The sequence below is a fragment of the Centropristis striata genome, chromosome 9, assembly GCF_030273125.1.
Source record: "Centropristis striata isolate RG_2023a ecotype Rhode Island chromosome 9, C.striata_1.0, whole genome shotgun sequence".
Taxonomy (NCBI): domain Eukaryota; kingdom Metazoa; phylum Chordata; class Actinopteri; order Perciformes; family Serranidae; genus Centropristis; species Centropristis striata.
In genome coordinates this window covers 19817997-19831604 of record NC_081525.1, presented here as the reverse complement: position 1 = coordinate 19831604, position 13608 = coordinate 19817997, and the positions used below count along the sequence as shown (strand labels likewise).

General features: G+C 36.5%; 1 protein-coding gene across 1 annotated transcript in view; it reads right to left on the bottom strand.

Annotated features, from left to right (window-relative positions):
* LOC131977976 (oxysterol-binding protein-related protein 1-like) overlaps positions 1-13440 on the bottom strand; it is a 32837-nt gene extending 19397 nt beyond the window's left edge. The window contains exons 1-14 of the mRNA XM_059341462.1: positions 13240-13440; positions 9567-9696; positions 9400-9485; positions 8422-8496; positions 8161-8272; positions 7935-8020; positions 6768-6912; positions 4777-4844; positions 4635-4679; positions 2323-2396; positions 2012-2075; positions 1800-1901; positions 532-657; positions 307-388 (exon numbers count right to left, since the gene is read on the bottom strand). Coding sequence (XP_059197445.1) covers positions 307-388; positions 532-657; positions 1800-1901; positions 2012-2075; positions 2323-2396; positions 4635-4679; positions 4777-4844; positions 6768-6912; positions 7935-8020; positions 8161-8272; positions 8422-8496; positions 9400-9485; positions 9567-9690 — 1189 coding nt within the window. The 5' untranslated portion in view covers positions 9691-9696; positions 13240-13440. The remainder of the gene's footprint in view (positions 1-306; positions 389-531; positions 658-1799; positions 1902-2011; positions 2076-2322; positions 2397-4634; positions 4680-4776; positions 4845-6767; positions 6913-7934; positions 8021-8160; positions 8273-8421; positions 8497-9399; positions 9486-9566; positions 9697-13239) is intronic.
* Between the last annotated feature and the right edge of the window lie 168 nt (positions 13441-13608).

The following is a 13608-nucleotide window of genomic DNA, read 5'->3' as shown; positions in this document are numbered from 1 at the left end:
AACTAGTGCAATTAAAAAGTCAAACAGTTGCCTAAAAAGCAGAAGACGCTGACATGAAGTTATTTGTTCATGCTCTCAGGAAAGCTACAAACAACAGCTAGCCTATAATGACAGAAATAAATGGTGAAGACTTAAAAATAAGGGTCATACATTATTTCATAATAATGCTTTGCATTTAAATCTGCTTGATGAAGCTTGAAATTTTAATCAAGAAGTTTTTTATTTAAACTGTTGAATCTTTATCTGTTACATTTCTACTTTGTTACTTATATTTCAATAAACAGACAATGAAATAATAGGTTTTACTTTCTGCCAGCCCATCATTTTTCAGCATGGACAGGAAAGCTTCAACCTCCTTTTCCAGTTTCTTCTGGCTGGCCTCTGCTGCCTGGTTTAAGAGAGACAAGAGAACACAGTTGGTGAACAAAAGCAGCGCAGGCTGGGAGGACTGGGGGCCTTTCTAGTGCAGCAAAAATATTTCGGATCATTATTCTAACATGCTAATTCTGGATGTTTTTTGTTTACAGCCACCTGTAGTGAGTCTGTTAGCTCCCCGAGTGACATCGCTTCCTCCTCCTCGTCCCCCTCGCTTCCCTGCTCTTGGGAGCAGTAGTGTGTGCTGTAAGCTGAGTGCTCCTCCAGTGCGTCCAGCCAAGCCTGGAAAAGAAGAACAGATATTTTTTTAATTTGGTTCACTAGAATATCAAAAATATATTGATTTGTTTAAAAGCATGACCTTGAAATTAAAAGCCTCTATTTGCATGGCAGTGGAGTGCTTTTGAGATATAAAGTTCATTCATTCATTATCCTTAACTGCTTAACTGTGGGGGCTGGAGCCTATCCCAGCTGACATTGTGGGAGAAGCACAGAGAGGTACAACCTGGACAGGTTGCCAGACTATCACAGGGCTGCTATCACAGGGCTGGCACATGGTGACAGACAATCAAGCCCTAATTCACACCTACGGGCAATTTAGTGTCATAAATTAAACCTAAGACTGTGGGAGGAAGCCGGAGAACCCAGGGAGAACCCACGCTGACACATGCATACTCCATAAACGCCACAGGAGTCGAACTGGCTGCCCTCTTGCTGTGAGGCGAGAGTGCTCACCACTACACCACCGTGTTGCCAATGTGGAGTCAAGTCTCACCTGTCCCACTTCAAGCAGCACTGTGCAAGAACATGCGAGTGGTAAACAAACAGATACCTATCCGCAACTAATAAAAACATTAATGTGATGATAATGTTTTGTGTTCATAGTACCCGAGAATTTACAGCATTGCTAGACAATACTGCTGTGTTGGTTTAAAAAGTGACCACGTTAACTGGTGAGTCTTAGCTGACTGCGTCACGGTTGCTTGTAGTGACGGCAGGTTTTGAAAACACAAACAGAATATCCTCATAGAAGACTTCAATTTCTAATTTGAAATGCAAAGTCATCTGTGTTTTATTAACCCTGATTAGGCTGAAAGTCATCAGTTAACATGGTCACTTGTCAAAACGAAAAGGTACTGTTTTATGAACAAATCAGTACAGATTCCATAAAAAAATCTTACATTTTTATGCATAAAAATGTTCTAAATATAGATTATACTTAAAGTGTTATTGAATTTTTAGGTGGCTAAAGTATATTTTGCCGCTACGCCTTTACACAGAGGTACATAATTAAGCTTCTGCTTCTCCATACCATGTACTGTATGTAATACACTGTCTATTAGTGAGTACATCATACAAACTCCACTTAAAAAAAAAAAAAAAAGAACAATCGCTTTAATAGCCAGAGATGAATTTAAGCCTACTTTTCTCGCTGCCTCTGGGTCATTTTTAGCTGATACTTTGAAGTGATGTACGCTGTCATCAAAGCACTTCAGGGTAAAAAAGCAGCTGTCTTTGGCTCGGATCTGGAAATGAGGACATAAAAAAAAAAATTATCTTGTGCAAAAGTTACACTCACACTAATTCAACACAGCGGACAAAAAAATGGAGTGTAAATATTTGATGCTGGCTTTACCAAACACTGAGCACGTGTGAGGGACTTGCAGCCTTGCCTCCTGACATTGGCAGCTGCATCTGACCTTCATATGAGGGAAAAAGAGGAGAGTTCTTTACTTTTGCTGGATTACTTTTTCAGATAGATGACACATTTTCGATGAAGGTACAGAAGATAGAACCCTTTTCTATTTTTTTTAACTCATTTATCTGTCACTTCCAGCACCTTTCTAATCAAAAGTGTTCAACACTTCCATTTATCTGGTGCTGACATCTTTTCACATGTCTGACTCTGATTCAAGGAGCCCAGCCAAGGTGAGAGATTGCACCTACTGTTTTGAGTACCAGGATATAACCCCATCTTGAAGGACGACCCAGTAGGAGCGCCAGCCAAAAAATCTGGAGCTCTGCGGGATGACGCACAAGGGAGAAATCAGTGGTTTGATTTTCAGGGATTTCTATTATTTGTTTTTTTACTGATTTTAAATGGTGGCTGACACAGCTCCTTGAGAAAATACAGCATATTGGAAAACACATTTATGAAGTTGACAACGTCCATGCTGCATTTAGAAACACATTTCAAATGCTAAAAGGCTCAGCAGTTAGCTTAGTGGGACTAAAATTAATATTTAGGGTTTCTAAATGCTGAGGTTAAGTAATTTGGAGGCTGCTATAACTGTAGGTTTGAAAACCACATATTTCTTTCAGGAGTTGACAGTTTAAAAAGTTTAAAAGCGAGTGAATACTGGACTTACATTAATCAGGTGGCCACAAACACAACCCCAAATGATATGGAATGTTTTCAGCATCTGTTCACTAACATGTTAGCTGTAGACACTATTAAAAAACACTATTGCACTCTCTGCTGCCCCTAAGTGGTTTAAAGAATATTTTTTTGCAGGTTTAATTTGGAGGCCTATTTCCGAAAAAAACAAAAAACAAAAAAAACAAGACCATACATATTGAGAATCTCTCCCAAAAATAATGACCTTGTATCTTAACCTTCCTGTTATGTTCGTTTCTCAGGAACAGCAATAATGTTCATGGGTCAATTTGACCCGGGGCATGTTTAATTAAAAAAGTGTCGGAAACTAAAAAAATCTCAATAAACATTGTTTATATTTCATTAATAACTCCATTACCAATCAATATTTAGTGCAATGGTGTTCTTTCCCTCTCACAGATCATGGTTCAATGACGATTATTCAGGAGGAGGATTATTATTGTTTTCATTAAAAATGCATGTTAAAACTTTTTTATGTATATTGGAAAAATCTTCATATCAAATACAATGGTTTCTAAATGACATTTATTTAAAAAAAATAATAACAATAACTTTTTTTAATGAAAAAATACTTTTTACGATTTTATTTTTAGATTTTTAAACTTTGAAATGGAAAAAATAATGACAAAAAAAGTAATGACAACCTTTCTCAAAATAATAAGTAAGTATTATTTGGCAAAAGTTTTTCAATATTTTGAGATTCTAAGTCATTTTAATGGATAACAATTATGGATAACAGTTATTATTTCAAGATACTATGGCATTATTTTGAGAAAATGTCTCAATATAATGCCTTATCCAATCTTTTTTCCCCCATCACACTGGTGGAAAATGGCTTCACATGAGAGCAGGAAAGGTGTGATTAACAATGTTAATGACAGTTATATTTGTTAAGTCTTCATTAGTAACACCTGGGTGCTATTCCCACTGTAGTCAAAATGTGTGCAATGAAAATGTCCTACTATGACACACAATGAACAGTGTGTACACATTATTCTTTAGTTTGATTAACTTTTTTTCCCCAACAGCCCTCGATCACTAGATCAAGACTTATGGGGTGATTTTTCTCTTCAAAATAAAAGTATAGTTTATACATAAAAGTCTGAGAATTTAGCAATTAAGACAACATGCACAACTCCTCCCTCAAAATATCAGACACTCCAAATCAGGTCCAATAGCCTGTGATCTTGTTTGTTCAATAAATAAGTACAATTCCCTCACATTCATGCTGTACTTTAAACAATCAGTGTCTCTGCTCTGTACAGTCTCCCATAAACAGTCTCTCTTCTAAGGTTTTAGATTTATATATTGCTCGCACTGATTTTTTAATCTATTTTTCATTTGACAGTTACTTCGTTTTTTAGTTTAAGGTTACTTGTATATAGTCTTAAATTTTAAGTGTATAGTGTACGTTTTTTCTTTTGATGTGACCATATGTATGGTGTTAAAATGTTTTCTCTTCTCTTGCCATTTCTGCCCGACTTGTCGTTTGGGAGCTGCTGTGACAAACACAATTTCCCTGCGGGGATTAATAAAGTATCAATAAAGTATTTCTATTCTATTTAACATTGTACAATGTCTTATGTGTCACCGACCATCTTAGTTAAAAACACACTGACTAATACAGTGTTAATGTATTGCAAAATGAAATGTTTCAGGGGAAAATATTGGTATATATCCATGTTATAAGGCAATAAAGAATATGCAGCTTCATTCAGCTCTTTACTTTTTGTAGCAGGGTCTTAATGCAATGCATGTGTCTTGTTCTGTTGAGTGCAACTTCTCAATTTACTTGGGTTTTCTTTATCTGTAATGCACAGGGGTCTTTCAGCCACCACAGAGAATAATTCCTAGACTTTACCTTCCCGAGGAGTCCCTCGTACATCTTGACTTTGCGGGTCATACCCTGCAAGGAACAGATAAGAAACATGTAGAGAGTAAAAAACGAATCAAAGAACGAATCAAAGCAACATTAGGAAGTGAAAGAACAGCTGAGCACTCACTCGATGAACATTGGATTCAAGGATCAGCTTCATTGCTATGTCACTGGCCAGGTCAAACACTGTCTGGCCTGTGAGTGGTGGACACACAAGACAAGCAGGGTTTTAGTACAACAGAAGACATGTACACATAGAAGGAAAACAATTGTGATTTCATTTTATTTGAATAAAGGAGTCATTTACATCCAAACCAGCCACAGCTTGTGCTTCTTATGCAATCATAGTTTTTAAATGTTTTGCATTGATAACCACGTCTGTGTCCAAAAAATAACCTCAGTCTTGAGCAAAAGAGCTCAAACCAAATTTCTGCAGAAATGACAGATGCTTCCTCAGTCAGTTGCTATTCCTGTTTGGGTGAAGGAATGGAGACAAACCTTGGGAAATTAGTTCAAACTGTCTTACACTTAACACCAGAGGGAATATTTTTTGGTACAAGCAGCTATCTTGAAAGAAATGTGTGGTGGCGATGTATGGTTTGTTAAAGGCATACTATGCAGGAATTGTTGCTTATTATTTTGTCAACTTTCAAAAATAATAGCCCATGTCATTTTTTGACAAAAATGATTTTTGTTGCCTAAAATCATCTTCTCATGATGCTCTCTGGTAAAATAGCCAGAAAACCTGAAAAAAATGATGTCGGCCATTATATTTAGAGGGTGACGATTTGTAAACACAACGGTTCAACTTGGCACGTGCCCTCCCTCTAAACGAAAGTAAACAGCAAAGCACTGGATCACTTTTGTTTTGAAGCGAGCTTTGTCCTCTTGGCATTTCACCTAACTATATTTGGGTTTTTTTTTGGCACTGTGTCTCAAGAAATGGGACCACCTGAGGAGTATGCGACGCACCATTGGCCTTGGCAGTCTGTCTGTTCTCTGAGAAGTTTTGCCAACTCCTCAGGAAGGAAAGTAGCTATTGGCTGTCCTAAAAGTCGCTATAAGTCGCTAAATGACGTCATCGCCTAATTTGCATAATGTACCACGTGCATGTTATTTAAATGGACGTTGTAGTAGAGAGAAATAACATTGTGGGAAAGACGAAAGGTGAGTAAAAAACGCCCTGAATATGTTTAGAACTGCAAATGCACTGCCTTCTGCCACAATTCCAAACCTCCTCCTTGATCCGACCTGGAGACCGGCTAAAGTGACCCAAGGGAGACACTGACTGTAAATCAGCCAGCAGTGACTTCGCACATGTGCGATTTGCAGACTGGACGCGGAGGGGTTAACGTCTCCTGCTCTGACTGCAGTTGGGAGAGACTGCTGCGGGAGGACTGGGCCGCTTGTGAGTGCTTTGGGATGAAGGAGGGGCCCCTGGCAGCTCCCATGTAAGAGTAAGAACGAGTCTCCAAAAGTCTCACTAGAAAAAGTTGCTAGATTTGTCGAAAGTTGCTTTTTTTAAAAATAGTCGCTAGAGAGGTCTGAAAAGTCGCTTAATATAGCGACAAAGTCGCGAAGTTGGCAACACTGTCTCTGGGTGCAATTCAAGTTTTCTTACTGATGTTTTTTTTATCACTGACAATTTTCTTATTTTCAAAAATCAAATGAAAAGAATCTCACCCATTCATATTCTATATCAGAATTTTGATTATCAGTCACAACGTTCTGCCACGACATTTTAAAACAATGGTAATAGAAGCCATTCTTGTGTACACAGCCTTTCACTGTTTTGCCATCTGTTTTTTGGTCAGAATCAAATATTTCATAGAAACGATTCATCTCATAGTTGGTTACCTTGGTTCCAGGCTAAAAACTCTATCAGGACTTTCTGAATCATCAGTGGAGTAAATGAATGGGAAATTCACTTCCACAATAGGATCCAATCAATGTCTCAGAGGAGTGAGCTCTATCACATTTTGGCTATACAGAGAATACTGGTTCAAAGCATCAGTTTATTGTTTGTGCTTTCATGTGAAGAATAAAGAATACCAGCAGCTGTATCCTTTAAAGACAGCAGTCTTTCATTCATTTCCAGCTCTGATTAATGAGTCTTACCCTTCTTGTTCTTGATATCGGGGCTGGCTCCACTTTTGAGCAGCTTCAGGGCACACTGCTTCTGGCCTCGATAGGCAGCAGAGTGCAGCGGGGTGTTACCCAGCAGATCGGTGCAGTTGATGTCCGGGGTTTTCTTCCTGCTGAGCTGCAGCGAACACACAGGATACAAACAGATGGGTTGTCTGGTGCCAAATGTCCTGCAGGTCTTTATTATTCTGCTGAGAAGTGAAGCACGACTCTTTGATTCCTCACTGTGTGTCCAACAGCTGGAATAGTGAAGGCTGCTCATAACTTTCCTGCCAGGATCCATTGTGTGCATTTCATAATGAGGTTTTCATGAACGATTGTGTTCGTCAGTTAAGATTTAAAGGGCGTAGTTGACTGTATACTTGTCTGGACTTGTGAAAATGTGACGATATCTGAAAGTGTATTACGCTTACATGACAAACAGTGAGCAAATCTGAATTCAATTTAACACACAGAAACACTGATTTTTCCCAACTTAAACAGCTCAAAATAACAGAGGGCAATCCACATGATTATTGTTGAAAATGTGTCTGACTTCCAGTGGTGGAAGAAGTGTTTGGATCCCTTACTTAAGTAAAATACCACACTAATAACACACTGTGAAATGACTCCACTACAAGTAAAAGTCCTGCATTCAAAACTTACTTAAGTAAGTAAAAAGTACAAAGTAAGTAAGTACAAAAGTAGCAGCATCAAAATATACTTTTTAAAGGTAAAAGTACTCATTATGCAGAATGTCCTCACTCAGATATATAGTCTAAATATATTATCAGATTATTTGTCGTGATGAATTAACCTAAGCAATGTTTTAATTGTGTAGAGGTAGGGCTTCTTATGATTATCTATACTGTTATGAGGTTAAATTTATAAAATTGCTTAATCATTTTAAATTGATCATGGTTTATTAATGTTAAATCTCAACCTGAAAAGTAACTTAAACTGTCAGCTAAATGTAGTGGAGGGAAATGTAAAATATTTGTCTAAAAATGTAGTGGAGTATAAGTATGAAGTTACATAAAATGGAAATATACAAGTTAAGTACAGGTACCTCAAAACTGTACTTAAGTACAGTACTTGAGTAAATGTACTTAGTTACATTCCACCACTGTATTAGAGCATGTATCAATATCTGGCACTGACCAGCTGAGTTAGAGTTGACAAGTCTCCCTCTCGCGCAGCTTCCAAAAGTTCCTCTTCCAGTTTCCTCTCCTCCGTTCTCTCAGCCGCTTGGATCAGTGAAATGATTGGATTTACATGAAAAATGTAGAAGCTTATTAAAATCTATACACAACTTGAGAAGTATTATTAAAACATTAGTGGAGATAATTATATTTATGTTTCCATGAAATTATAATGACTCTCTCACCTTCCAGCATGCTTCTGATCTCTGCATTTTGAGTGACATCTTTGGGAATCTGTGCTGTCCCATTGATGACAGTAGCACATGCATCATAGTGCAGCAGCAGCATGACAACCTCCTGATCAATATGTGATTGATTGATTGATTGATTGATTGACTGATTGACTGAGTGACTGAATGGATGAACAAATGCATGCACAAAACCAGACTATCAAGAAAGAAACGACAAGAGTAACTTGTAATCTGAATAGAAACTAGAGGCGGTACCTTTCTTCCTGTGAAGGCAGCTTTGTGCAGAGGTGTATCTCCCACATTATTGGGCAAAGTAACATCTGCTCCTGCCTGCAGGGGGGAACACACACACACACACACACACACACGCACGCACGCACACACACGCACACACACACACACACACACACACACACACACACACACACACACGCACACACACACACACACACACATACACACACACTTTTTTAAGACATTATACAGGAGTTTTTCTTGACATATAATTTTCGATAGGCCTAGTTTTGACACATTTAACCCAAGTTTTTCTTTGTTGATTAGTCGACTTATCGGTCACTTTGGTCTTAGACGGCTAAGATTTCTTCAGTCGAATAAGCATTTTATAAGGTGTTGTGACACTTTCTAGGGAAGCGATGTGGTTAACTTAAACATAAAAAATAAAAAAATCCAACAGAAATCTTCATAGGATACTTTTGTCAGGTAAATTTCTGGTTGCTTCTTTTTTAAGATGTCTGTTTTGTGAAAGTTTTTATGGACTTTCTTAACACTTCTTTAAGTGTGTTTATATATGCATTTACTTCATAATATACAGTCATGGAAAAAATGACTAGACCACAGTTTCCAGATCATTGTTTTCTTGATAATAACCAAAATCATTATCAAGAAAACTATGGAAAATGGCTAGATATCAGCTCCTAATAATAAAACTCTCATGAGCTATTTTTGTTGTTATCATTATAATGAACCTTTAGTTGTACCAGGCATTAAAATGAACAAGAAACTGAAGGAAAAAAGGCTGGTCCAAACAATTTTTTCCATGACTCTTTATTTCTATTTTTGTTTTTGCGATTCTCACACTGGAAAACACAACAAGTTTAATTTTCTAAAAATGCATCACCTGTTTGAAAGTAGACGTGGCAACCAATATAACCCAAATTTCCAGCAGTTTCAAGTATTTTCTTTATAATCTAAGATTTTTTTAAATAATCCTACCTTCAGTAATTCCTCCACTACATCTTTGTGTCCAAAGTAACAGGCCAAGTGAAGAGGCGTCCATCCCAGGTTAGACTTTCTCTTACCTGAGGAAAGAGCACATACCATGTTACACCACACACTATGACTGATAGTGCTTATTAAAAAGTTTGACTCATAAACAGTACCTTTGCAGTTTATGTTGATGTGCGTCTCTTCTCTTATCGTGCACATGAGTAGCCTCTGAATCCCTGGCAGATCTCCGTTCCGGGCGAATTGCAGGAACTGCTCCTCTGGATCCAGCTCCTCCATGATCTCCTGCAGAGGAAACGCAGGAGGGCACAGTTTTTATTTCTGTGACTCAACTGTAATCAAAAAGATGCTTTCAGAAGGACACGTGCACCAAGCCTCTGAAAAGAAACCCAGTGTCTAAAAGAAATTTATGGCTATTACTAATCAGTTAGAGCTAAATAGCAAGAAAAAAAGGCTGATGAGTGTATATGGGTTTTTTTTTCTAGAGGCGACATTTGAGCATTTGAGCTGCAATAATTAGTCCATTAATTGATGAATGAATTGACCAAATCATTTTTGCCAACTATTTTGATAACTATTAAATTATTTTTTCATGCAAAAAGACTCAAATAGGGAGGTTTCCTGCTTTATATTTAACCCTCCTCTTATGTTCATTTTTTAATTTATTCTTGAGATTCTTGCTCATACACAGCCCGAGTCAACACCACACCACCAAAAAATTGTTGTCTCCAACGCAACGGTAGAGTTGATGACGTCACTTTGACAGCAACAAGGTTATTTTCTCCAGGGTGGAATGTAACTAAGTACATTTTCTCAAGTACTGTACAATTTGGAGGTACTTGTAATTTATTTGGGTATTTCCATTTTATGTAACTTTATAATATTGTACTTTTTACTCTACTACATTTAGCTGACAGCTTTAGTTACTTTTCAGGTCGAGATTTAACATGAGGAAATATATCAATTTAAAACGATTACACAGGTTTATAAATTAAACCACATAACAGTGTATTAAGTAGTTAAATGAGCCCTACCTTGACGTCATTAATAAACGCATCAATATTAATAATCTAATAATATATTCTGAATATATTAAACAATCTGAGATGTGCCATTCTGCATAGGGAATACTTTTACTTTTGATACTTTAAGTACATTTTGTTGCTGGTACTTAAGTAAAACATGAAGGCAGGAGTTGTAGTGGAGTAACTTCAAAGTGTGGTATTAATACTTTTAGTTAAGTAAGAGATTTTGAATACTTCTTCCACCACTGATTTTCTCAGATATTATATTACAACAATTCTCACATTAGGTACACTCTGTGATGAGAAAAGTGAACTTGATGTCTAAAATCTGTGGAGTGCACCTTTAAAGTGACTCTTCAAACTTTTCTGTAGTGAGTGCAGATGGTGCAATAATTTAAAAAATATTTTGTATTGTTCTGTGGTTCAATTGTGTGTGTAGATGATCAGTAAAGAGCTGATCTCAGGTTATATTTTTTTAAAAGTCATCATGTGTCATTGTTTAGGACACGTGAAGTAACAGTCACAAGATTCTGCTTCGTCAGACAATGAGGAAAAGCAACTGTCACAATTATGACAAAAGGTGGCAGTCACCAGACCAGCTTTACAGGAAGGAAACAAGTCCTCACCCCCTTTCCCAGAGTCTAAGTCCACATGACTTTCTATTTGCAATAAAACATTGGCATGCAGAGAGTAAAAAAAGGACGCTCACTTTATCTGGTGTAATGGAATGTCACGTGGTTATGACGATAATTAGTGAACCACATTCACAACAAAAAGATAAGTCAGCTGGATAGGGATAAATCAGTAAACCGGTTTGAGTGTCAGTTGGGGCTTTTCTTTGCAGCCCAAACTGACACTCAAACAGGTTAACCTGGGACTGAAAAGCATGTGACACGAACTGTTACTCAGCCTGTCTGTCTACTAGACTCGCAGCCACAATAACAGCATAATCAGAAAACATGCTGAGCTTTCTTTAGTATTTAAATTCTCAATATTTTAAATCTTGTTATATTGTGTTCATCTATTATTATGTTTGATGTCATTTCTTTCTGATTTATGACAATTGTAATTCTTTTCTTTTTTTAAATCGTTATATAATACGTGTTAAAAATTATATGAACTCCAATCAGATTTTTAAACCAAGGATGCAATAATAATAAAAAATGTTATTTCCTATTTATATCATTTCAAATGTGTTGGTATGTGTGCAGTATTTTTTCTACCAGCACTGTCTGCATTTTGTTAGTTTAGGAAAAAAATAAAATAAAAATAATATAATTACATATTAATATTAATATTATAATATCGTTTTTAAAATTCTGGTATAGTGAAAACCGTATAAAACACAAACATTTCCTTGTTTTAGCTTTTCAGCTGTGAGACTTTGCTGCTTTTGCTCGTCTTACAGTTTGTGATAGTATCTGTGCCGTTTCCGCTGTTGGTCTGATTAAACATGCAATTTGAATACATCCCCTCAGGCTTCCCCCCCTATTTCATGCTACGTTCTACTTTAGATAAAGAATTAACATTAAAAACACATGATCTACTTAAATTAAGCAAAAAAGAAGTAAAGATACATTTCCCCTCTAAACTTCTCAGATAGTCTCATTTAAATAACAGCTTGAGGCACAAAGGCTTAAATTATCTTAAAGTTCAAGAGAAAACAAATTGGTTCAGAACTTAGTTTTGTTTTCAGATTTATGTGGTTACACTTCAGAGGGGACATGACCAACAATATATTAATGACAATAAAAACAAACCAGTAGTTGTCCTGTATTGAAAAAACTCTCTCAGCATAAAATGATAAGCATCAAATTAAACATAAAATACCAAAAGTAAAAGTACTCATTCTGCGGAACGTTTCATATCAGAATAACATACAGTGTACTACATTACTGTATTAACATTATTAATGCATTCCTGTGTTCATTGCAATGATGTTGTTTCTGCCTAATTGGAGCTAATTTTAATGATCTATCTCTTTAACCCTTCTCTTATGTTGAGGGTCAAATTGACTCATTTCAAAGTTTAAAAATAAAAAAACTTGTATTTTAAGTATTTTTTCATAAAAATAAAATTATTATTATTATTTATTTGTTTTAAATCAATGTCATGTAAAACCATTGTATTTTATATGTAGGTCTTTCCAATCTACATTGAAAAAGTTTTAACATGCATTTTTTATTTAAAAAAAAAAAGACTGAATTATCCTCACTGAACCATGATATTTGAGAGGTAAAGAACATAATTGCACTAAATATTGGTTGGAATTATTAATGAAATATAAACAATGTTCATTGGGATTTTTTAGTTTCTGACACTTTTGGTCAATTAAAAATGCACAGGGTTATTGCTGTTTCTGAAAAAACGAACATAACAGGAGAGTTAAACACTTACTTCAGTCCTGTACTTAAGTGCAAATTTAAGGTACTTATTGAGCATTTACAGTTCATGCTACTTTATACTTCTACTCTACCCTCCCCCCTTTTGTTGTTTGTTGTTTTTTCACTTTGTCGTTGCTTCTCTACTTTTTTCTTGTTTGATCTTGATTGAACATTGTACTTGTCAGCTTACTTTGTATTAACTGTTCACAAAAAATACTTCAACTCTACTACATCTCAGTAGTGAATATTGCACATAGACATTTATATGTTAAAATACATGATATATGACTTTTACTTGTCATGGAGTAATTTGTCAGTGTTTTATTAATACTGAGTATTAATCACTCCCATCACTGGTCTGAAGCTGATGTGTCATTAGAAACACAACAGCAGCTAAAAGTATAAACAGTGACACTTACTGCTTCAGCTACTCCAGTGCTGAGAAGTAGAATCCAGACAGCTGCTCTCTCTCACACAGGCCCTCTGTGTGCTGCTGCATGTGATGTTTTAAGCCCCTCTGAGCCGTTTTGTGCTGCTCTACTGCAGCACAAACACTCCGGTGAACATCTCTCCGTCACTCTCACATTTATTCTTAATTCATCGTCTTCATCTGACGCTGAGCGGACTGACGGCGAAATACAGCTGTCTCTGTCGCTGTCTCTCTCTCTCACATACACACACCTCTATTTTCTGTTTACACTGGCATCAGCTGATCTCAGAGCGGAACTAGCCCGGGGAATTCGTTTTTGCCTTTCAAAATAAAAGCTCCCCCGATTATTTCAAACGCT